This window comes from Erythranthe guttata, chromosome 14, assembly GCF_056151865.1.
Source record: "Erythranthe guttata isolate IM_541 chromosome 14, IM_541, whole genome shotgun sequence".
Classification (NCBI taxonomy): Eukaryota; Viridiplantae; Streptophyta; class Magnoliopsida; order Lamiales; family Phrymaceae; genus Erythranthe; species Erythranthe guttata.
In genome coordinates, this window is record NC_142546.1 from 6544557 (window position 1) to 6570492 (window position 25936).

The following is a 25936-nucleotide window of genomic DNA, read 5'->3' on the forward strand; positions in this document are numbered from 1 at the left end:
CGTTGGTCCTAGTAAGCTGTCAAAAACTATGGGGAAATTTTAATTGTAATCAAATATATATTTTTTAAAATCATATTCTTAATAAAAATAGTTTGATGAATTTTAATCCTTTTTTTTTTGAATAAGTAAAAGAAGATTTAATAAAATGAAAATGAATAACAGTTGGCACAGTTACAAAAACAAACTAAGATGAATGAGATTAGAGAGGACAACTCTATCACAATTAGAATTACAAGCCAACTTAGCGTTAGGCAGACGATTTTCTTTCTGGCTTAATTCCATTTTCCACCCTTGAAATATAATTTTTTGGCATTTTGCACATTCAAAAAAATTTAATAGCATTTTGCATCCTTAAAACACAATAATCGTACATAATACATCCTGAATAAGTAATTTTATATTTTTAATGGTATTTTTTTAGGATGCTGAATGTCAAATCATTTTTTTTTCATATTCCTCAATCCTTTCGAACCTTTAAAGTGAAAAAAAGGAAATACATCTTCCACCAACATCTTAAAAATTATATTTTTTATCACAAAAAAAATCCTTTCGCTATTTTGTTATCAAGTTATTTGGAAATTATATTTTCTTCCAAAGTTTTATATCAAATATCTTCACCAATTTCAATAAAAGATTTATCTAACGAATAATTCAATGAGAAAAAAATATTTTATTTTCTGTTTATGAGAAAATATAGTTTTTTTCAGTCATTTAGTGTGATTTTTCTTTTTTCGCACTTCTCGAAATTAGGTTATATATGAAATTGTGTTCATTAAGTTTTAACTATTCAATTCATCGTACAGTACATCGATTCATTGCGTTTCGAAGGTATAAAAATGCTACTAATTTTTTTCAAAGGTGCAAAGTATCAAAATACTACATTTCAAGGGTCCAAAGTGTAATTAAACCAATATTTTATAGCTAATTCTACCTACTCAAAATTAATTATTCAAATAACCCTAAATATCGGGGATTTTGGTTTTCTATTTTTCGCTCTTTCTAAAATCTCAAAAGCTTATCCTTCGTCATATTTTGCATTTGCTAAACAAATGACAGCGGAGAAAAAGAATTAACTGAGCCGCCATTATTGCTTATCTGCCCCACCACCGCCCACCGGCGCCTCCACCATTTTACAGCACAAGCGGTTTTTTTTTTTCCGGCTCTGTTCAACAACAGAGATCTGATTGGTCGATCGCTTTTCCATTTGTAATTTTTGTGTTTCTCCAATAACTGCCGGCCTCGATTCTGTCGATTAGGTGATTCAATGAATTTGACTCGTTTTTGTTGTTTTATTTCTTCTAATTCTTCTTCTTCAAGATTGGTTCCTGCTCGTAATTATTTTTTTTAAACTTGTTATCAATTCTTATGTTGCTGATTTTAGGCAACCCCTTTTGTTTTTTTGGTTCGTTTTCGAAGTTTTGATTGAATTTTGGGGCTTGTGGGTTTTACCGTTTATGTTCAAGTTCTTAGTGTCATTTTATCGAACAGTTTGTGATCATCTTTTTTTCATTTGTGTTTTCTTTCAGTTTTTTTGGGGGTTAGGGTTTTTTCCGAGTTCAGGAGGAATTTTGAGGAAATTAGATACAAGTTATGCCAATTCATTGGAAAGGCAAATGATTGGATGCTAGTCTTGAGGTTTGTTCGTTTCTGCACGTTTATTAAATTGAGTTATTTTTGCTAATATTTCTTGATATTGACAACAATTCTGTTATATTTGTAGATTTCTTTTGGAGAAGAGCATTCTTTAGGGTTTGAAATCTCTATAGCCCGTGTTGATAATGGGGCCAATATACTATATACTGATAGCACTGCCTTGTACAATTGGGGCAATGACGTTGACGATTCTCCATATCTACAAACACCTGTTGAATTATACGGAGCCCACGTATCAGAGATACATTGTCCGCATCATCTTTATGGTTCCTGTGAGTGTCTTACTATTCTGCATTCGGCTTTCTGATTTACACTGTTGAAAATTTTCAATTGCTCATTGTCATAGTTGATATCTTCTCGTTAACTGATACGATCCTATGCTTATTCAATATGCACTTTTTTTGTTCGTATTCTCGTTAACAACTAGTGTAAGCTTGTGATAGTTTCCCTAGAGAAATTGATTTCTGAGTACCAACTTCAGCTAAATTTTGATAAATTGGGTGAGAAATAGTTTAAATGTTATAGCTTTTGGGGGAAACCATTTCAAACGAAAACTTTCAACAATTTTAAGGGAAGTTCAAGTAAGGATGAATATAAAAATATCCTTGAAGTTTGTCCTGCTTACGTAAAGAATCCGACTAACTTCTGAAATTTATCGACATTCCTTCAAGCTGTCTTTGTTTTACCAAATGTCCGTCAACTCTAGACTCTAAATATCGACCTGCCAAAACTTAATTAATGAAGCGTAAACTTTGTCCTAAATGCCATGTCCAATTTATATTGCTAATGGATCGAGAAAATAAGTTTGTATGTATGTATGTATATGTATGCTAATGACAACAAAAAAAGGGGGGAAATTGGCATGTTCATTGCAGATGGATGTTTTAAATTACCTTAATGTTTTTTCGAATGCATTCTGACCATCTTGGCATCGGTTCTAACAGGTATATGCATTGATGTCTTTCTTGTCCTTGGTCCTAAATGAAAGCGCAATTTACTTCAATTCAATCAGAGAAATGTAAGTATGACGATGTCATTTACTTTTTTCATCTTCTTCTTCTTTGTTTTTAAAGCAAATGACTGGTTAATCTATTATTAAGAATTGAAAAGTGGTGAATACATAACAGTTTTGATCGTCATCTAGCTTATCTTAATTTTCGAAACAATCTCTTTCCTCTCTCTTAAGTCTTACCCCTCATTTACCGTTACCCCTGTGGTTGAGTGGTACCTCTCCCTTTCTTGTAGTGGAGGTCCTGGTTTCGATCCCAGTTGTGTGCGTGCATGTATGGCCATCATATATATATATATATACTCTTATACTTTGAATAGTTACATATTTTCCCCACTTTCCCGTGTCATCTTAGTGGGATATGCCATTTTCCAATGTCTGTTTCATGTTTTGCCGTTTTGGCGTTCTCGTGATTGTGCATCATAGGTCTGCTACATACAGTGCATCTTAAATACCGTGAAAGTAAATTACGGGAAGTAGAGCACATCTTGGACGGTGTAGAATCGTCTATCTAGCTGTTTGAACTTGCATGATGAAGCCAAATATGCTATTTCGGTCCAGCTATATTTCTGTGATCGAACCTTCAATAGCAATGATTAGTACTGAAACTATTGTAGTTCATGCTTTATTGATCGTGTTTTTGCTTTATGAGTTTCACAATTCTTAATCCGATTTCGCGTCTTTGCAGATATGAAGCTTGGGTCATCTATAATTTCTTATCACTGTGCTTAGCATGGGTAGGCGGTCCAGGAGCTGTCGTGGTGAGTCTATCTGGCAAAGTTATGAAGCCAAATTGGTGCTTGATGACATGTTGCTTCCCCCCGATCCCGCTCGATGGGTAAGTCATCTACACATAAAACTATCAATTGGGATACATAAAAAAATAAAATTGACAGTTGTTTTGGGATAAATATTTTCCGTGAAGTACTGATACCAGGTCAATGTTGCGCGATTTTGTGTTGGTTAACTTATGGCATTTTTGGTGCGATGCAGGCGCTTTATACGAAGGTGCAAACAGGGGTGTTTGCAGTTTGTGATCCTGAAGCCGATTCTAGTTGTAGTAACTTTTGTACTTTATGCAAAAGGGAAATATGAAGACGGGAATTTCAACCCAATGCAGTCATATCTCTACCTCACCATCATCTACACCTTCTCATACTCGGCGGCACTTTATGCGCTGGCCTTGTTTTATGTTGCTTGCAGAGATTTGCTTCAGCCGTTCAATCCAGTTCCCAAGTTCATCATTATCAAGTCTGTCGTATTTCTCACTTACTGGCAGGTACGGTACTGGTAAAAAAACTCAGAATCGAAAGCCTTGCTTGCATATATCAGTTTCTTTCACTCGACTATCGTTATAGTTGCAGTCAATTAAAAGAAGAAAAAAAAGAAGCGTAGCTTCGTAGCTTCTATCTGGTTTATTTAAAGCTAGTGTTGAATAAGAATCTTTCTCGTGCAGGGCGTTTTGGTCTTTCTTGCTGCAAAGTCCGGATTGATAAAGGACGCGAAAGAAGCTGCAGAATTCCAAGATTTTATACTGTGTGTCGAGATGCTTATTGCTGCTATTGGCCATCTTTACGCCTTCCCTTACAGAGAATATGCCGGTGCAAATATCGGCGCAAATCCCGGCTTCACTGCAAGCCTTGCACATGCTTTGAAATTCAACGACTTTTACCATGACACAGTACACCAGGTAAAAGATCGCAAAAAGTAAAAATAAAAATAAAATGAAAAATGAAAAGGTTCCAATCTAAACCACATCTTTGTATAATCTCTTCGTCGGAGTTTTAATTAGTTCATATTATTTTATTTTTCTTCAGTTTGCACCAACGTACCATGATTATGTGCTGTACAACCCTAGTGAGAGTGACGAAGGATCAAGAAAGTACAGGGCGCGTACTTTTGTACCGACGGGTTCGGAAATGGATACAGCAAGGAGGAGCAAAGAAGTGTTTGAGAACAAATTGGAAGATGTGCAGTTGCCGCAGAGTCTATCATCTTCAGGTAGTACCACACCTGAGAATTTGAACGATGCTGCGAAATCGGAGGCGGTTAATTCTTCGTTTCTTGTTGATGCATCGAATAGCGTCTCTGTGCCTTATGATCTTTCGCTTATCGATATCGAGATGGCTAATTACTCGGCCAAAGTGCCTTCGGCTAATGAATCCGAGACGAGGTGACATTTTACTAGGATTCTGTACATGTAATGAAATATTCATCTGTGTGACAGCGGTATTGGACATGGTGTCGCTTTTGTACATGAAATGAAATTCGTTGATTTCGATTTGTCGATTCGATTCGATTATGGCGATATATATCAATATATGTCTGATCTGTGGGTACATAATATGCATTATTGTGTATTCTTTCGCTTAAATTATCGTTATTGGTAGTTTTTTGCAAGGTGGGGTTTTGCACTACGCTGCAAAAACGTGTGCTCGTTTTCTTTATTTTGGCAATTATCCCGATTTTATTGTATTTGCTCTTCTGGAAATTCACGATTGATGAAAACAAGGATGTCGAATTAGGTCTACGAGATGCCACACCATGTGGAAAAATATTGGGTATGTGACAATGGTGCAAGATCATCCGGTGTATTTCAGTGGGTGTAGCATCTACAGAACCATATAATTGTAATTTCATTTAAATTATAATAATATTATTGTCACGGGTCTACATATATTTTTCACTAGTGGGGGGTGAAAAAAGATTTTGTTTGTGAAAAAATATCTAATCCAAAAACCCCACCCACAAATATCCCAAGTGTAGGAACCTCAAAACAACCATTCAAAAACATTTACATAAACCCTCTCCCTCCAACCTTATCATCTCTCTCTCTCTCTCTCTCTCTCTCTTCACTCCCACTCTCCATTTTCCCACCACCGCCACCGCCACCACCAACAATGGCTTGCTCTTCATCCATTGTTGGAGTCTCCTCATTATTCCAGACCAACCCATCTCTCGAGAACTCCAGAAAACCCACCGCCGCCGCCGCTCCACCCTTATCCCTTCATTTCTCCACCGCCCATTATCCCTTCAGAGCCTTTTCCTCCTCCTCCGCCGCCGCCGCCGCCCGCCTCAAGAATGGCGCCGGGGCTTCCATTTCATTCGTCCCTTCCGCTGTTGCTACCCCCAACTCGTCGGTTCTTAGCGAGGAAGCTTTCAGGGGGCTCGGTGGGTTCGGTAAGGGCGGCGCCGCCATCTCTGTCAGCGACGGCGAGTACGAGGATTCTGAGCTGGAGTTTGAAGCTGCGAGCGTCGACGAACTCGACATGACCAAATTGAAATTGCCCCGCCGCCTTGTCGAAACCCTCGAGAAACGTGGGATTAGTCAGCTTTTCCCTATTCAGGTTAATTTTTTTTTTTTTTAGTTTTATTTTAATTTTCATAATTTTATTATTTTTTTGTGTAGGATATTTTTTGTTTTATTGCATGTTTTAGTATGAAGTGGTGTATGTAATTGTGCTTATATGGTAACGTAATCTTGATGAATTTTGAAATGTGGATAAGGTTGCTAAATTTTTTTTTTTTTTTAAATAAAATAAATTCAAGATTTCGAATAAAATCTCGTATACAAGTTGAACCAATCAAGCAAAAAATATATCGAACTACTATTAGCACGCCCCCCATAATCGGATGCTTATGTTAAAAAGCGTAATCGTTAAACTCATAGTAGTGCTTAAATGAATTCGGTTAATGTTTGTGTGAGCTTACTCGGAATTTATCGTTTTACACGTTGTATCTAACCAATTATTGCACTCCACAACTTTCGACTTACGCAGAGAGCTGTCTTAGTGCCAGCATTAGAAGGTCGTGACATAATCGCCCGCGCAAAAACCGGTACAGGAAAAACACTTGCATTCGGTATTCCTATTATCAAAGGTCTCGAAGATTCCGAACAAGCAAACGGCCCCCCAAGGTATATATACAGTAGAACCTCGATAAATTAATAACCTCGTTTAAATAATAGTTTTTACCGGTCCCGATTAAGGTAAAAACCTACTAAATTATTAGTTCGATAATTTAATATTTTGCTAAATTAATAGAAATTTTGCTAGTCCCGACTGTATTAATTTATAGAGGTTTAACTGTATGTATATTATTAGTCGATAAGGTGTTATAAATTAAAAAAAATAACACGTAAAATAACGGCTTTTTTTCTTTTTTTTTTTTTTTTTTTTGTGTGTAAAGACGTGGTCGCCTCCCAAAAGTACTTGTACTTGCACCGACGAGAGAATTGGCTAAGCAAGTGGAAAAAGAATTCATGGACTCCGCTCCGTATCTGAACACTGTATGTATATACGGAGGTGTGTCGTATGTAACGCAGCAGAGTGCGCTTACGCGCGGTGTTGATGTTGTAGTGGGGACACCTGGTCGGATAATCGATCTTATTAGAAGTAATAGTTTGAAACTAGGTGAAGTCGAGTACTTGGTTCTTGACGAAGCCGATCAAATGCTGGCTGTGGGGTTCGAGGACGACGTCGAGACTATTCTTCAGAAGCTTCCGCCGAAGAGGCAGAGCATGCTTTTCTCGGCGACTATGCCTACTTGGGTTAAGAAACTCGCAAGGAAGTATTTGGATAATCCTTTGACTATTGATTTGGTAAGTTTTCGTTTTTATTATTTATTTTTATTTTTTATATGAGAAGTGGAAAAACTATTTTGTTCCAAAGAAATTGGGAAATTAGGATACCGGAATTTCATAAATTGTCCCAAAATCGGATATTCTCTTAAAAAAAAATTGAAATCGAACTGGAATATAGTTGTCAAATGAAGTACTAATTAATGCATCTGGTTCAATATTGTAATTTTTTTTGTTTTTTTCGAGAAGTGGAAAATTAATTCCAATTTTGTACCAAAAAAAGTTTGGGAAAATCGGATGTTGGAATTTCCTAATTTGGAATAAAAAAAAACTTGTTCCGAAATGGTTTTTTATTTTTATTTTTTAGGATTCGGCGGAACTTGAAAATTCCATATTTTTGGTCACCATAGTACAAGCATAGTAATAAGATTGTTATTGTTAGTGTAATTTTCGGGGAAAACAAATTTGGAGTTTTCGGAAATTAAAATCGTATTGTAAATAAAAATTTATCTAGTATTCCAATTCCATTCCCCCAAAAAAAAAAAAAAAAAATCAGAAATCAGAATTTTCTGAACTCGGAAAAGTTTGCTCCAAATCAGAAATTTCCGGATCGAAATTGACCGAATTCGGATACTTTTTTCCGATTTCCGCCCCTAATTGTACTAATTAATGCATCTGGTTCGATATTCTAAAGTACAGGTAAGAAGATTTTTACGTAATGCATTGCATGAAATGATTCTTAGTCACACCACTTGACTTCTATTTCGATTCTCGTTTGACAGGTTGGTGATCAAGAAGACAAGTTAGCAGAAGGGATTAAATTGTACGCTATTCCAACCACATCAGCATCCAAACGCACAATTCTCAGCGATCTCGTGACTGTACGAAAACCCCTCAAATTTAATTTTCTTGATTTCGTAGTTCTTAGTAAATTCGTAAATTTTAGCTTCTTTAATTTCGTAAATTTCGTCTCAGGTTTACGCCAAGGGCGGAAAAGCCATTGTCTTCACTCAGACAAAACGAGACGCAGACGAAGTGTCTTTGGTGCTAACAAACAGCATCGCCTCGGAAGCGCTGCACGGAGACATATCTCAACACCAGAGAGAAAGAACACTAAATGCTTTTAGACAAGGCAAATTCACCGTGCTCGTTGCTACCGACGTTGCCTCTCGTGGGCTCGATATTCCCAACGTTGACCTCGTAAGCTTCATATTATAATCTCTGTCGATATACATAATTGGGTTTTATTGCATTCACCACCCCTCTAATTAATTACGTAATTTTTTTTTATTTTTTTTCTCTGCAAGATTATCCATTACGAGCTTCCAAACGACCCCGAAACGTTTGTGCACCGATCGGGGCGTACGGGTCGGGCAGGTAAAGAAGGCACGGCACTTTTGATGTTCACAAGCAACCAACGAAGGACAGTCAACTCGCTCGAGCGTGATATCGGGTCAAAGTTCGAATTCATCAGCCCTCCATCGGTTCAAGAAGTGTTGGAGTCTTCGGCCGAGCAAGTGGTTGCCACACTTGGTGGAGTCCACCCCGAATCTCTCGAGTACTTCACTCCAACCGCTCGTAAATTGATGGACAAGCAAGGCGTTAGCGCACTCGCCGCTGCTCTAGCTACTTTGAGCGGCTTTTCTCAGCCTCCTTCGTCTCGTTCGCTTATTACACACGAGCAGGTATAAATGAGACTAATGCATTTTATTGCATCTAGCACCCTATGATCCAATTGTTTTAGCAAACGACCCCTAAAAACCCGCCAGTTAGGGGGCCGTGTGCTAAAAAAATTTGCATCTTTTTTTGCTAATATTTATAAAACGAGGAGTTTATTTAGCAGTTCGATATAACACAAATGTGTGTTGTGCTTGTAGTAAATTTAAAGTACCGTTTCTTGATTTGGGTGCAGGGTTTGATTACGCTACAGCTGTTGCGTGATGCCGGTTCGTCGAGAGGGTATCTATCCACTAGAGCGGTCACAGGGTTTCTGTCCGATGTTTATCCATCTGCTGCTGGTGAAGTTGTCAAAATACACGTCATCGCCGATGAAAAGGTGATTTGTGCCGTATATAAAAATCATTTTTTTTTAATGTATCTACATATCTATTCGAATCAAATTAATTTAATTCGATTCGATTCGTTGTGTGCAGGTCCAAGGAGCAGTTTTCGATCTCCCAGAAGACATTGCAAAAGAGTTGCTGAATGTCGAGCTGCCACCTGGCAACACCATCACCAGAATCGCTAAAGTAAGCTCCTTTTTTTTTTCTCTTTTTTTTTCTTTCTTTTTTTCTTTTTCACTGAAATTAAACTAAAGCCGTATTTGTTTATTTTGCAATATATGTTTTGCAGTTGCCTCCGTTGCAAGATGACGGGCCCGCGAGTGATTATTACGGTAGGTTTTCGAACAACGAGAGGCGCCCTCAAAGAGGCGGAGGAGGTGGCGGCGGCTCGAGGGACAGTAGAGGCGGCGGCTCGAGATCTTGGTCCGACAATGGTGGTGGTTCTCGCGGCGGCAGTAGAGATAATAACTGGTCTAAAAACTCGAGAAGCAGCGGCAGTGGCAGTGATTGGCTAGTTAGTGATAGGCGATCTAGCAGATCACCTTCTGGAGGCTCCAGAGATAGGTACACACACACACACACACACACACACACACACACACACACACACACACACACACACATATATATATACACAAATCAGAATTTTACGAGTTTCCGTTTTTTTTAAATTATTTAAAATGGTTCTTGATATGGATGAAAATGTAATTGGCAGAAACTTTAGCGGAGCATGTTTCTCGTGTGGAGAGAGTGGTCACAGATCGTCGGAATGCCCTACCAAGAAGGGTGGTTATTAGTTATTTGAAGAAGAAAAAAAAAGATGTGATAAGTTATCAAGCCATTGCTAAAACCGAAGCTCTTGGCCCGATGGGCTTTTTTGGTAGAGCTGGTGTTTGTTGAAGGCCCGTTCACGGTCGGAAAAATACTTCGTGGAGATTTATACTTTGTTTGGTTAGGCTGATGATAATTTTGATGCTTGTTGTTAATCAAGAGACTGCTAATTCACCTTTATGTTCGACGGTGGTGATTTTTGGGTTTTACTTGATAGTGTGTTGTGTTCGTAGCAAAAGGAGATACGTTTATTCGTTTAATTATGTAGGTTTTGTATTACTCAAAACACTTTGTGATCTCGATCGAAAATTAGGAGTTTTTGCCAGGAAATGTTTAGACACGCTTCGGTCGAAATTTTTGTTGAATGTATCTTCGTTTAATTATGTTTATTTATTCACGTACATGGGCAATCTTTGTTTGTCTGCAGTGGCTGAATTTCGTTGTAAGTTCCAGTTTATCAATTCGGTTAGCAAATTAACCGTCAAGTGTCGAAGGACTACGCAACGATGAAAATATATACATAATCAATCGTACAATAGACACAATAGTTTTTACGAGGTAACCTCTATACAATGGAGTTGCCAAAATATTTTTAGTCTGATATTGATACTGATATTGATAATACGAAATTTGAAAATTTGCTATCACGTTTTGTCTAATCTTTTCTCTTCTCTGTGTCGTAAAAACTCGTGCCGAAAACATATTATATTAAGGATATAGAATTAAGGAGCAATTACAAGGTGTGAATGTGTTGATGGTTTTATGTTGTAAAGTAAGAGTTCAAGTTCATGTTCTAGAAGTTGTAGTCTTATAAGTTCAACTTTCAGAAGAGGCTTGAAAATCTCCCCCAACTTTTTTTTTTTTTTTTTTTTTTTTTTAATTTTTTTTATTATTATTTTTTTAATAGAGATGAGTTATTGGGTCATTTATATAAATGGTGTAATAGTGGAAGTCATTAACAAAAATGGTGTGGTTTTTTTCGAATTTACGAAAGTGGCGTAAAACTCCACTCCTAGAGGCGATTTCTGGCCAAAATTCTGACAAGGCAGAAATCGCCTCTAGGAGATGTGATTTTGTTTTGTTTTTTTTTTCTTTTTTTTAATCAATATATATATATATATATATATATATATATATATATATATGTATATTATATTAGGGGGCTGCATCGAATATATGTATATTATACTACCAGGGGTACAGGGGTGTGTCGTGTGTGTGTGTATATATATATATATATATATATATATATATATATATATATATATATATATATATATATATATATATATATATATATATATATATTATTTTTTTTTTCTAAATTAAGAATTTAAAATTTAACGTCATACATAATTAAATAAAAATTAGATAAATATGAGAATACATAGATATCAAATACACAATGTCAACTACTAAAAACAAGAGCATCAATGACGTCCGAGATGTCCACCGGTCCCACATCTAGGCGGACGCCTGTTTCTACGCACTCTTCCCACTGGTTCTTGCGCAATATCCTCTTCAATAGCGTCGGCAATATAGTTCTCGGTAGAATGACTTTGAGGTGATTGGAGGTGATAGGGAACGGGAGAAACATTGAAATGCCTATGTGTAGGCTGGTCACCTTGGTAAGATCCTAAACTGAGATAAAAAAATTCACTACCTGAATACATGTTCATGGCAGGCTGGTATGGAGTTGCTGGTGTCGGAATATAAACATCACCAGGAGAACCGGGATAAGTACCCGGCTCATTTCGAAGTGTGGATGGGCCGGCCTCATCTCGATATGAGGAAGGACCGGCATAATCTCGGTACGTGGAAGGACCGGTCACATCTTCATCTCGGGAGGTGAAATCATTCATTTCTCTTGTAGACCTTTGAGTGCGGTCGTGAGTTCTCATTCTTCCTCCATCCGAGGCACCCGTAGAAGGCATCCCCGTCCTGTTGAGCATATTGATCATAGGCTGCATTTCTGGCATATTGGTGTTCATTGAGGCTAGTCGAGTAGCCTGAAAAAAATTATAAAATAAGTTATAGAAATCGAGTAGTTGTATGTAATTGCATTAGTGACATAAAATTACGTACCACCAAATTCATAATTGTCCGATCTCCAGTCTGAAAACCAATGCTCGTCAAATCGTCAATCGGTGATATAAAACGACGAGTGTGCTCATCATACCATGCCTCATAACCATCCTCTGTATCTTGTCCATTGATTGGTTGAAATGGGACGACAGTCTGAAATCTTTGTTGCCATTTAGCAACATATGAACTCAAATACTCGCTCCAATCCAGACCCGATCGACCTTGACGAGTCAAATCATGTAATTTGTTGGAAATAACAACATCCGTAGGATGTGACGGAATTGGCTGGACCATCCCGAACTGTCGTAATACTCTCTCCGGACGATGCATCTCCACTCGTAAATAACAAATAAGTGGACAACTAGACATCCAAAGTAATGGTGAAACAATCGTCGAACCTGGTTTGGCAACATTTGATCAAGCATTGTTCTATATATGCGAACTGAATGACTAGCGGTGTGAACATAACTCAGAGGATGCAACCAACTGCAATGTGTTATGCAAAATACATATATTAAAACAATGCATATATTAAGTGTAGAGTTAATTGAAAGATTTGAAATTATATGGAATCAGTTATAGTTAGAGTATTACCGTGCACCATATGGAGGTACTGGAAATACATCATCAGCGTTTAGTTGAAGCACCGTAATTGGATCGTAATCTCTAAGCGGTTTTGGTATTGGTGCTATATGGCGAATTCTCGTCCATGCCCACAACTGTAGTAGCTGCATCGGACCTCCAACAACATCCCTACGCTCTCCTCGAAGTGTCGCCTTGCATAGCTCGTGATACAATACCGCCAATGCGGCACTACCCCAACTATATGAACGAACTGCATCGATGTCCTCAAAATGCTTCAAATACATCAAAGGTATAGCATTTCCGGTGCTATCCGGAATCATAATCCCACCAAATAGCATGAATGCCAATGCTCTAGTAAATTGAGCAACACGTACATCTGAACTTTGATCGTTGACAGAATTGTCAACCAAATAGTTTGTAAGGGCCAAAACCTTTAATTTCCCTCCCCTAAAATCATTAGGTTCTGGACGAAAACCTAATAAGGCCTCACAATAGTCGATCCAAGCAGTTGTACAATACGTATAATCAGTACCGATGACTAGAATCCCATCTATAGGTAGGCCCCACAATAAAGCAATATCTTGCAGTGTAATTGTCGCCTCACCGACGCGAAAATGAAAGGTGTGCGTCTCCTCTCGCCATCTCTCGATCAAAGCAGTTATGAGATGAAAATCAACCTTCATACGTCTACACCGATATACCCCATAAAATCCCATTGTATATATCAATTGCATCACTCGAGGATGAGGATGCACACCCGCCGGGAATAAGGTCCAAACACCATGATTAGCGCGTCTAGCACGCACAACATCGTCGATATTTGCCTCGCCCAAATCACTTGATCTATGTCGACCTTGTAGACGTAGCAATGAAGTATTAGACATACAATAAACATATATTATAAAATCACATTAGACATAAATATTAGGTTCATTTTGTTGAAATATTATATAAGCCTTGGTAATTGATAATTTTTTGAGATGGATGAAGAAACTTTAGTTAGGCTATCACCACTGAGGCCTGGGGGAGGCAGCGGTGGTGGTGGTGGTGGCGGCGGCTTGAAGTCATCATCGTCGGGGAAATTAACTCCGAGGGGTTCCCCTTCTTCCAGGAGATTAAACTCGGGCCAAACTCCTAGAAGAGAAGCACGTAGCGGTGTGTTTAGCTCTCACTGTCTTAGAAGTAACCGCATTGTCCTTTGGTTTGGGCTTACGCCGGATTCTATTTCCAGTCGAAATGGGCACACGGTGACAACAAGGAAGATCTCTTCAGCGGTGGCTATAGCGGCGAATCGGGCGGTGATAAATCCGAACCGCAGATCAAGAATCGGAGGAGGGACTTAATTGCTAAAGTCGATTCTGTGGCAGTTGAGTAAAAGTATTGTGGATGTGGTTCTTGCGAAGAACACTACATTGGATAAAAACAAGCCCTCGATGAGGAGAAGTAGGAGATCTCTACGTAGGAAGAGACCAGTCAGTAGTAAGCCAAAGACGATGATTGCAGACGAAGTGGAAAGTGAAGTTGATTTGCAAACAGAGGAAATAATACCGAAGAAAAATACGACTTACGTATTTCTTGTGGGCCCGTTTGGATCTGTAGAGGACTCAATTTTGGAGTGGAGTGTCGGGTACTTGTGATATAGGAAGGGAGCTTTTGCTCGTTTAGTTTGGTCAAGAAAGTTTGTTTTGATCTTCCATGAGCTGTCTATGACTGGAGCTCCACTCGCCATGACTGGATCTTCCATGAGCTGTCTATGAAGGGGCAAGTGTTTTTGGTGATACAGGTGCTCGGAACTGATTCTGGAGGAACAAGAGAGATTGTTGAACACAATTACACAATATAACCGATCTTCTTCATCCTTTAGGTAGGCCGGGGGGCCCGAATTCTTGCGAATAATCTTCAATTCTTGCTCGAGAATTCAAAAGCAAGGCAATAAATAGGATTAAAAGGTAGAGAAAAAGTTGAGAGAATGTACTTGAAGAAGCACACGTTTCAGAAGTTTGGTGAGGTACTGCACAAGTGCATGAGAATAAAGTAGGCATTTTGCAGGAGATTGATTCATCGACATTCTATATAAATAGTGAAATCTCTGTTATTTGTGCACGAGAGTGTAATCATCTGATGGAGCTTGATACATCCATTATGGGAGTTCAGCAAGAAAGGAGGAAAATAAAGTTTCCCTTCCCTCAATTCTGGGTAAATGAAATGAAATATCCTTTATTAAATTGCTTCAACGAATTTATTTTATGTTTTCTACTGTTTGAATTGCTACTGAAATTGAAATAAATAATCTTGATAGGTGCGTTGGGGAGCATATGTTTTGGTTCTCACTTTCAGTTTTTAGCTATTTTGTAATTTACCTTTCAATTGTTAGTTATTTAGGTGTTCGCATGTATTTCGTTGAATCGTTTGCCCGCTTATTTGAGCGTACATGTCACATTTATTTGTCTGCTTTCTCGTGTCTTGCGTTTATTTGCTTAAATTGTGAAACAGGGTTGGCATGGGTGCATGCTCAATTGGCCACGTCAAGAGTGCATCATCGGTGCTGCCAAGCGTACGTCGGGAGGTTTTTAAAATTTTAAGGTGTTATTGTATGGATTTTGATGCCCTTGTACATTTGTTTTCGCCGTATGTGGAAATTTTCATTTCTGCCTTGTGAAGCTGTTTTACCTCGTTATTTTTCCCAATTCATGAATTCTTGACATGACAGTTGTCCTTCCTCTATAAGATATGGAACAAATTTAGCCATACTTTGCCGGTTTTAATATTGCATTCCATACCATATAACAATAATCTAACATAAATTGATGCTACGAAGAAAAGATTGAGATATTGCTTCCTCAAGCAAATATTCAAGAGTTCGAAAGAAATCAAAATTTATACCTTATGAAGAAATTAACTGGGCACCGACACCGCACCTTGTGCGGTGCTTCGAGACTAGTATATATATATATATATATATATATATATATATATATATAGACACACACACACGACACACCCCTGTACCCCTGGTAGTATAATATACATATATATAATATACATATATTCGATGCAGCCCCCTAATATAATATACATATATATATATTGATTAAAAAAAAAAAAAAAAAAAAAACAAAATCACATCTCCTAGAGGCGATTTCTGCCTTGTCAGAATTTTGGCCAGAAATCGCCTCTAGGAGTGGAGTTTTACGCCACTTTCGTAAATTCGAAAAAAACCACACCATTTTTGTTAATGACTTCCACTATTACACCATTTATATAAATGACCCATGAGTTATTAGTGGCAAATTCAACCCTTCATCTTTTTCAAATTTACCGTCCCCACTAGGGGTGTGCATAGGGGTGGGAACGAGCCGAGCTCGGCTCTTTTGGCCAGCTCGAGCTCGAGCTCGAGTCCATGTTCCCGAGCTCGAGCTCATCGAGCCAATTTTTTTTGGCTCGAGCTCGAGCTCGAGCCAATTTTGGCGAGCTCGAGCTCGAGCTCGAGCTCAGGCTTATTAATTTTTTTTTTTTTTTTTATTTTTTATTATTATTTAATTTTTTTATTAATTTTTTTTTATTAGAAATTATTCGTAGGAAAATAAAAAAAATTATAAAATAAATAATGAACTCTAGTTATATATATATATTTTTTTCTATTATTATTATTATTATTATTATTATTATTATTATTATTATTATAATATTTTATATAATTATGAATTATTTAAGTAATATAGATTTGTTTTTATTTAAATACTAGATATATTTATTATTATAGACTATTTACTATTTAGTTAATAATAATAATAATAATAAGAATAAGAATAATATATATATATATATATATATATATATATATATATATATATATATATATATATATATAAAAAAAAAAAAAAAAAAAAAAAAAAAATAGAAGGCAGCTCGCGAGCCGGCTCGCGAGCTGTCGAACAACTACTTTTGGGCTCGAGCTCGAGCTCGTCCGAAGCTCGAGCTCGTGAGCTCGAGCTCGAGCTCGAAAATCCCGAGCTCGAGTTCGAGCTTTTTTCGAGCCGGCTCGTCGAGTTCGCGAGCCGGCTCGGCTCGTTTACCACCCCTAGGTGTGCACGTGTCGGTACCGCTCGGTTTTTGCAATAAACAAAACACATAATATCGGTTTTCTATATTTTGAAAACCGAACACGTCGGTTTTTTTCGGTTCGGTGTTAATCAGTTTTTTGGTTTTCCATTAACGATTTCGTTATCAATTCGGTTTATTTTCGGTTTCGGTTTCGTCTATCGGTTCGAATCGATTTGGCATAAAACCGATACATATTTGATTGACAGTGAATTTGGACTTTCATTACATTTGTTTGAGAAAATTAACAAATAACAACCCAATATTAACTAATAAAAAATATGTCGCATGGAGGCGCTCGATAGAGGCGCACTAGGGTAAGTATTTATACAATATGTCAAAACGACGTCGTTTTGTATAAAAAAGTTCGGTTTGGTAATTTTTTTATCCTCTATGCATTAACCGATATTTCGGTTTTTCTAATTTTTTTTACCGTATATGCGGTTTTAAGTCCGGATAGTGCATATCAGCTCAGTTTTTTCGATTTTCGGTTTAGTTTTTCGATTTCTCGATTTTTTCGCTCATCCCTAGTCCCCACTTTTCACTACACATTACCCACTACTTTTATGTCTTCTCATTTATTTTTCATATAATTTTAATTTGTGTTATCTATTCATATAAAAAAATAATAACTTAAAAAAAGTTTTTTAATTTTCTGTTTTTCTCAAAATAAATTAAAAAAAATCCGAAATCACCTATAAAATTTCCAAAAGCAACGATAAAAATCGTTTTTTTTTTAATTTTATATTTTAATTTTGTTATTTATTTCATTTTTTTCGAAAATCAACTATAAACTATTGTAAACAATTGGAAAACCATCAACAGATTTACCAAAATTGAAAATTGTTACGTATTATTGAAATCAACTACAAGAAAATGGTAGGTACAGTCAATCCCCTTGGACTACGGGGTCCGATCCAAAATACCCCTAACTACAAACTGGGACAAATTGTACCCTTCCGTTAATGTTCCGTCTCCAAATGCTGGGGTGGATGTTTGACTTTTGCTTTATAACCCTAATTTAATTTAAAACCCTCAAATTAAAACCCTAATTTAATGATAACCCCAAATTTTATTCAAAATCCTCAAATTCAAATTTAAAACCATCTTTAATTACTTTTTGCCCCAAATCAAAATTCATCTTCTTCCATTAACATACATCCTTAAACCATACATCCACATTATTAAATTCAAACGTTCATTTTCTGTAATAGACCCAAACGAGTTGGGCTTCCTTCCAAACGTCGGATTACTTCTATATGTCGGGTCTTTACGAAATTCTTCAGAAATGCGACCAAATTATCAAAGAGGAACGAGAAGAAAGAGTGAATGAGAGTTTTATTTATTGCAATTGTTGAGTGAGAGTGATCTAGGTGATGTGTTGAGAGAGAGACACAATAATATTGGTTTTTCTCTAAGTGTTGAGAGAGAGACAATCCAGTTGTTTTTTTTTTTTTGTTTTTTAACTTTTTTTTAAGTTTTTAACAGAAAATTTTGTTAATATTTTTGGCAGTTATTTACGTTGACTGAGTTACAGAAGAGTACCAACTGTCCCAGTATGTAATTTAGGGGGTATTTTGGGTCGAACCCTATAGCCCAGAGGGTTAAATGTACTTGCCAAAAAAATCAACTAAAACAATAGCACAACCCGAAATCATCAAAGAAAAAAATAATAAAACCCTAAAACATAATGAAAACAACTATATTGTTGTACGAAAACAACTATAAAAACATCATCTTCTCCTGCCAAACCCCTACCAAAGAATTCACAAGAGAGAGAGAGAGAGAGAGAGAGAGAGAGAGAGAGAGAGAGAGAGAGAGAGAGAGAGAGAGAGAGAGAGAGAGAGAGAGAGAGAGAGAGAGAGAGAGAGAGAGAGAGAGAGAGAGAGAAAGAATTCACAAGAGAGAGAGAGAGAGAGAGAGAAAGAATTCACAAGAGAGAGAGAGAGAGAGAGAGAGAGAGAGAGAGAGAGAGAAAGAATTCACAAGAGAGAGAGAGAGAGAGAGAGAGAGAGAGAGAGAGAGAGAGAGAGAGAGAGAGAGAGAGAGAGAGAGGAAAACTTCAAGGCTTGAAGCAAATGGTTAATCTTCACTTTGAAATCAATAAGATTGTTATGAAGCAATGGATCTAGATTGATTAGAATCGTCCATACATCATCACTCAAAGACGAAAAAAAAGAGAGGAAAACTTCCTATTCAAGCATTTTTTGTCCTTGAGGCGATGGGGAGCAGCGAAGAGTGGCATTTGTCAGCGCCAAATGGAGATGGTGACGGCGGGAGGCAAAGTCCGGTGAAGGTGGAGGGGGCGAAGATAACAATGGCTTGTGGAGAATGAAGAGAAAGAAGAAAAAATAGAGAAAATAGAGAACATGATAGATGAGAGAGACAACGGGTAGCTGAGTTAGAAAGTTTCTAGGACAATTGTTATAAGTAGAGCTAATATAGGTATAAGTATAACATCTATAATTATGTAAAATACTTAATTAACTAAACAACTTGAGGCATTTCACTAATAACAAAAATAATAGATCCATTCTCATATACACAAATGAGTTTGGGCTCCTCACTAATAACTTCTTTTTAGAATCTCAATATATGTTTTTTAGGAAAATATCTAGTATCTGGATTCTAAAATATCTAGATACTCTATTGGATGTTTAAGTAAAAAATTATAATTATCTATATTAAGATGCTTTGGCATAATCTTAACCATTTATTAGGAAAGTCACTCAATATAAATAGAAGTTTGTTCCGGGCATTGTATTTGAGAAACCAACTTTGTTAATAATGAAAATAATTTTTGGTGGATCAAATTCATCAGCAACATTTAATCATTGATATCCCCAATGTTTACATTACATACCCGTCACACTCTTTAATTGATGTGGTACTCAGTATAAGGTTCGAGCAAATGGGAGACCCGCTAACCAAAAACTAAAAAGATATTAAGTATTAGCCTGTGAGAGAATCGTGTTCGAATACGTAAATAAGGTTCTTTACATACGTGGAGCTTTTGAGTATAATTTCGACATCCTCTTTCGTTTGAGGTTGTTATATACGTCGTCTATGTCTCAATCAACTACATATTAAATTTCTTGTTTGTTATTCTTTATTTTAATTTATTCGTTATTTATTTATTTATTAGTTCAATGTAGATCTATTGCCGTATGCAGAGCCGTTCCTGAGATTTTGGGGGCCCCAGGCGAGATTTGAAGACGACAAAAAAATAGGGCCCTTCTACAATATACAATAAAACTTATTTTTTTCAAAAAAGGTAATAAACTCGATGTTAACTCGATTTTGTAAGGTACATAGCCGGTGGCAAGAGTAGAAATTTGTGATATAGTGGGGTTCAAGTTTTTGGGGGTTCGGGGGCAGTGCCCCCGATTTTTTTGAAGGATAATTTGCATGAAGTAGCACTAAAACAAGTGAATGTATATAAAAATAAGTAACTAATACATTATAAATTTAATAATTATGGGCCCCTGATTAGAGGAATTATAGAAACAAGTAGTAATGATAGATTTATATGTATTTATGAATTAAGGTTCTCAATAATTATATATACATAATATATATTTTTTTTCAATAAATGTTCATATATAAATGGTATAAACAATTTTGGGGCCCTAAATTTTTGATAAAATCCGGGGGCCCTAGGCGACCGCCTACTTCGCCTCCCCTCAGAACCGGCCCTGGCCGTATGTGTTTTATAATTATTATTGTAGTGTCATTGGTCCGCTCATTGGAACGAACCCAAGATGCGATAAGAAACCCTTAATATAAACCATTAAAAGAAACCTTGTTGTGAAAAGAAAAATAATGTCCATCTCTTCGTAAGCGCTTAAGATATACACAACTTAAATTAGAATATATATTTTATCATCGAAAAATTGACGCTTAAACTATATCTTCTCCAACATACTGCCCGCTCTATCTTCCCCAAATCATTAGGAATAAAATTTCGCAGGAAAAAATCCCCCGACCATAAATTGATTGTGTTTTGCTTCTTCATTTTTTCATTTCAATTTCAGTTTGTTCGATTTTGTTCTCAGCTTTACTGTTCGTATGTTCCATGTGCGATTTTCCAAAAATTGAATCTTGTGCGAGTCTCATAGTAAGTGAAAGAAAAAGAAACCTTTCTTTTTCTAATTTGGTCAAAGATTTTGTGTCAATGACTAGATAAGGCAAAAAAAACATAGTGAACTCATCGTTTTTTTGTAAAATTTGCCAGAATGTTTTTTATTTGGTTCATAATCGCAGGGAAATGAGGTTGAAGACATCCCATAATATACTCACACTCAATATCAGTAAAAACCTAAAATTTGCATGCTTCAGCACGAGATATATTTACAGTAAACGGGCTATTATAGTCTTGGAGTTATTACAAATAACTATTTTTGATATATTGCTTTATTGATGGTTAGACGCATAGGCTGCTTTCTTGATTGTCGTTGGAAAGTTGCTAGATTCACATAAATTTGTGTTGTATTTGTGATTTTAGATTCGAAAACTAACATAGTAAAGCCTGACTAATTTACGATGTACTATAGTTCTGAAAATTTGTAAAGTAATTTATGTTGTATGCTCGGCGATTGGTGTTGTTGGCATAACATGGAATTGAATTGTTCACGAAAATATTGTTTATGTACTCGTGCATGCATTTTTTATTTGCTGGATCGATCTATTGTCGTTCTAAGTCGCTATACGCGTCTATGGGTATTTATGCTCCGAACGAATAAGGTACACAAATGATTGGCTGTTTGTTGTTTTGAAAAATGCTAGAGTCGCATGAAAATTTGGTGACGATCCAAGGGTGGATACGACTCGACAATCCTAGCGCGTTATGTCTAATTCATTTTTTTTCCTTTATTTTGTGTCGGAAAAATTTATTACTTATATACGGCACTTTTGTGCAAAATCACTGCAACAACAAACTTTTGTACTGGATCGATATATTAATTTACAATAAAAAAATAAAACTTTAATTGAAAAATATACCAAAAGGTTGATCGATATAAAATTTTCTCCATGGTAGATCGAATTATATTGAAATTTCGTCCACAAACATTGATATTAACAACCCAATAATTTTATAAATTAAATAGCCTATCAATTGAAAGAAATAATGCAGTTTCCTTTCTAGATTAAATGTAGTTCTTTTACTCTAGCAATTCTTCCCGTGCGATGCACGAGATTGCGAAAAGAAAAAAAAATAACTAAATTGTATTGAAAAAATTATAAATCCACATCTGGCGTGTGTTAGAAAGAGAGAAAGATAAACAATACACTATCTGATCGAATTATGATTTTGCTAGTGGATTTGCAAATTTGATTTGCTATGAAAGCCATTAGAAAAAAATAAATAAACTGGAAATAGAAGATGAAGAAAACTAATTTGTTTTTTTAAATACAAATATGTCATTAGGGTTTCTTAGGTTACCCTAAAGTCTCTTACTTTTATATATAAGATTAATAATGGTCTTCCACATTCGTCTCATAATTATTAATAAACTCTCTATATAGAATCGTATACGAAAAATATAAAAAAAAAATTATTGGCAACAAAGACGGAATCAAATCAATCGTCGTTCTTGAATTTTTTGTTTCATTAATGAATTCCATAAACAATATATGATCATATAGCCATCTTAGTGTAATTAAACATTATGTCAAATGAACAATTGGTTGTACATAACTAGAGGAAAACAAAAGATTTATAAGAAAACACAAAATTTCGAGCAAAATGCATTTATTTGTTATAAGAATCAAATACGTGCGCGGTATATAGTACATAATACTTATTCTTTCGAAACTCGTCTATTCTTGAATCTTCGCGGCCTCCCGAATCATGGATAAATGCATCCGTCATATGCTGCATTGTTATAACAATCATAAGATGAATTATATTGACATTGAAAAGATCTATATAAGAGAGAGAGAGAGAGAGAGAGAGAGAGAGAGAGAGAGAGAGAGAGAGAGATTACAAGGATCAAAACTTGTTATGACACCAATTTCGTTGTTGCATACACCACGAGACTTGTAGATCAAGTTTAGTGCATAACTCGCGTGTTTCGATAGAAGGTTCGGGTTGTAACAACTACCACCTGGTCTAATGGCAGAACAATCAACAACTCCACAAGCATAATCGATGAACCCTTGAAACTTTGCAGGAGAAGGAGCTGGACTATTCGTATTCGCAATGCACCAAGGCCTCGCCTACATTAGCAATATATAAAATATTTGATTTGCTACTAAATAAATTAATTTATATATAAAAAAAATTAAAAAAAATAATAATTACTTGTTTAACGTTAATTGGCTGAGAATTTGTTGCATAACAAGACACAAGGCCAAGAAAGCAACATAGTAGAAACAAAGAGAGATTAGTTTTGGCCATGAAAGCTTTTTTAATTAATGATGTAATTAATTAATTTCTCTAAAGTGTTTGTTTTTCTAATAAAAAATTGACAACGCCATTGAGTTTATATAAATACTAATTGCTGTAATTAATGGAAGAATTTAATTTGAATTGTTTCCTATCTAATTTAAGACTAGAATATTGGTTATGATATCTTCGTATTTTTATGATATGATATCTATAAGTAAAATTTATTGACCTACCTAATTCAAGGTGCCTACTTACTCAAGATACAAATGCAAGGATATATATAAAATATAGAATGTGATCTTTAGTAAAAAATAAAAATAACATATTATATTGTTTCCTTTATATTTATATTGTGATAAATATATCACTCTACGCAGGTTAAAAATCATAAAGTATTTTCCTTTTTTTTTTTTTCTTTTTTTCATTTTTTATGCATGAAAAATGAGTGAAAATGACAAAAGAAAAAAAATGGTTGAAAATAGTGAAAAGGGGTTGAAAAGGGTGAAAAAAATTTGGTGAAATCGGTCAAGGGTTTGACCAACAGAGTCAGGAAAGAACGCTAATTGTATGAAGATATTTGATGTTTTCTATATATGAGAAGATAAATAATATATTTTGCATAGTACATGGGTGCAAAATAAATATTACCCTAAATTTTATAATTCTATAATTAAATAGATTTTTCTGCCATAGAATTTATCGTGCAAAATAAATTTTACCCTTGATTTTATAATTCTATAATTAAATAGATTTTTCTGCCATAGATTTTACCGTCGATAATTTGTGCATTGATAATACGGATTGTGACTTGTACTCATATGTAACTTATGTATACATATATATAATTGACGATAATCATATATGTTTTAGTGTTTATAAAGTTTTTAAATAATTTATTAATATACACCTATTCTTTTTACACATTTTCCCATGTTTCCGTATCTTATAATTATTTTGAATATAAAATTTCCTGTTTCTATTTTCCCGTTTCGCCGTGCCTATTCCCGTGCTACATAGATGAACATAAACTAATTTAGAATATAAAAAAAGGAAAAACATAAACTAATTTGAAATAAATAAGTATTATGTTATTTCTATTATTTTGGATCTCAATCTATCAAACATAAACCTTTTTGAACATTTTAATTATTTCTCAATAATTATATACGCTCACTTAACTCACCGACCATGCATAATTTTCAATTTTATAATGTTTAACGATCATGTTTTATGTTTTTTTTATTTAAAATATTTGATTAAATTCAACAAAAAAATTCGATTAATTTGTATTAATTCCACAAATACACCTAAAATATTAGGGCCTCATGAAAACTGGTGGTAGATGAAATGATCTATAAGAAAACACAAAATCTCGGGCAAATTGCATTTATTTATTATCAAAATCAAATACATAAATAGTACAAAATACTAATTTAATTATTTTGAGCCGAAATTCTTTCGAAAACTCGAAATAGTCTTCAATCTTCCTTCAGAGTTGTGGAAAAGTGCATCCTGGGTATGCTGCATTATAACAATCATAAAATGAATTATATACATTAAAATAAAAAAACATACAATTTATACATACATACATATATATATATATATATATATATATATTTGAAAGACAAAGAAACTACTTACAAGGGTTAACATTTGTGATGAGACCAATCTCCGTATTGCATACGCCACGAGTTTTGTAGAACAAATTTAGAACCCAAGTCGTATGTTTTACGAGATAGTTCGGGAAATAGCAACTGCCACCTGGCTGTATGGGCGAACAATCTAATATCCCACAAGCATAGTCTATAAACCCTTGAAACTTTTCATAATCTGGATTTCCGTTCGTATTTGCAATGCAGAAAAGTCCCGCCTACAACAATAATAAGATATTCGCAACGAATTATAATACTCACATTAAATAATTGAATTTTATATATAATATATATAATAAAAAAACAACAAAAAAAATAAAAATTAATTACTTGTTTAACGTTGATTGGCTGAGAGTTTGTTGCATAACAAGACACAAGGCCAAGAATGCAACATAGTAGAAACAAAGAGATATTAGTTTTGGCCATTAGAGCTTTTTAATTAACTATGTAATTAATTATTTTCTTTAAAGTGTTTGTTTTTCTATAAAAAAAATGTGGCAACGCATGAGTTTAAATACTAATTACTATGCTAACCTAATTTAAGACTAGATTGCTTATAATCTTTATTTTTTAATAAAATATATCTACAATCCCTAACAATTAACAAATCCATTTTCAATTTTTCAAAATAAATAAATAATAATAATAAATAAATAAAAACAAATCCATTTTAAAGATTCGTGGTTATATAAAACAGTTCAAATTTATTCACCTAGCTAATCTAAGGTGCCTACTTATTCACAGTGCAAGGAAAATATATGTCATGTTATAAAATATGATCTTTTGTTAAAAATAACATATTGTTTCCTATATTATATATATATATATATATATATATATATATATATATATATATATATATATATATATATATATATATATATATATATATATATATATATATTTCATAAATATATTTTCCTTTTATCAATGTAATTTTAATGAAAAATCTTCCATGAACGTTCATGTGTATACATTTTAGTT

At 35.0% G+C, this 25936-nt stretch overlaps 3 protein-coding genes, 1 non-coding gene and 1 pseudogene across 5 annotated transcripts; 3 read left to right on the top strand and 2 right to left on the bottom strand.

Annotated features, from left to right (window-relative positions):
- Positions 1-939: 939 nt before the first annotated feature.
- On the top strand, positions 940-4954 carry LOC105960219 (uncharacterized). Its single transcript, XM_012984390.2, has 8 exons — positions 940-1256; positions 1527-1635; positions 1721-1925; positions 2598-2671; positions 3351-3500; positions 3656-3941; positions 4119-4352; positions 4480-4954. The coding sequence occupies exons 3-8, from the start codon at positions 1779-1781 to the stop codon at positions 4837-4839; spliced, it is 1251 nt and encodes a 416-aa protein (XP_012839844.1). The 5' UTR covers positions 940-1256; positions 1527-1635; positions 1721-1778; the 3' UTR covers positions 4840-4954.
- Positions 4955-5323: 369 nt separating this feature from the next.
- On the top strand, positions 5324-10532 carry EMB1138 (DEAD box RNA helicase (RH3)). The gene is made up of 10 exons (XM_012984360.2): positions 5324-6009; positions 6442-6578; positions 6851-7262; positions 8024-8122; positions 8217-8441; positions 8549-8926; positions 9154-9297; positions 9395-9490; positions 9594-9868; positions 10020-10532. Exons 1-10 carry the CDS (start codon positions 5563-5565, stop codon positions 10099-10101), a joined length of 2295 nt encoding a protein of 764 aa, XP_012839814.2. The 5' UTR covers positions 5324-5562; the 3' UTR covers positions 10102-10532.
- A 951-nt stretch (positions 10533-11483) lies between these two features.
- LOC105971563 (serine/threonine-protein phosphatase 7 long form homolog) lies at positions 11484-13689 on the bottom strand (annotated as a pseudogene). The gene is made up of 3 exons (XR_016029472.1): positions 12815-13689; positions 12221-12706; positions 11484-12144 (listed from the first exon to the last, which is right to left on the bottom strand). The product of XR_016029472.1 is annotated as a serine/threonine-protein phosphatase 7 long form homolog (transcript).
- Positions 13690-13736: 47 nt separating this feature from the next.
- LOC105972671 (uncharacterized) lies at positions 13737-15030 on the top strand. Its single transcript, XR_016029796.1, has one exon. It is a non-coding gene; the product is annotated as an uncharacterized LOC105972671 (transcript).
- Positions 15031-24669: 9639 nt separating this feature from the next.
- LOC148765017 (glucan endo-1,3-beta-D-glucosidase-like) lies at positions 24670-25438 on the bottom strand. The gene is made up of 3 exons (XM_088814577.1): positions 25283-25438; positions 24942-25170; positions 24670-24818 (listed from the first exon to the last, which is right to left on the bottom strand). The coding sequence occupies exons 1-3, from the start codon at positions 25376-25378 to the stop codon at positions 24787-24789; spliced, it is 357 nt and encodes a 118-aa protein (XP_088670703.1). The 5' UTR covers positions 25379-25438; the 3' UTR covers positions 24670-24786.
- Between the last annotated feature and the right edge of the window lie 498 nt (positions 25439-25936).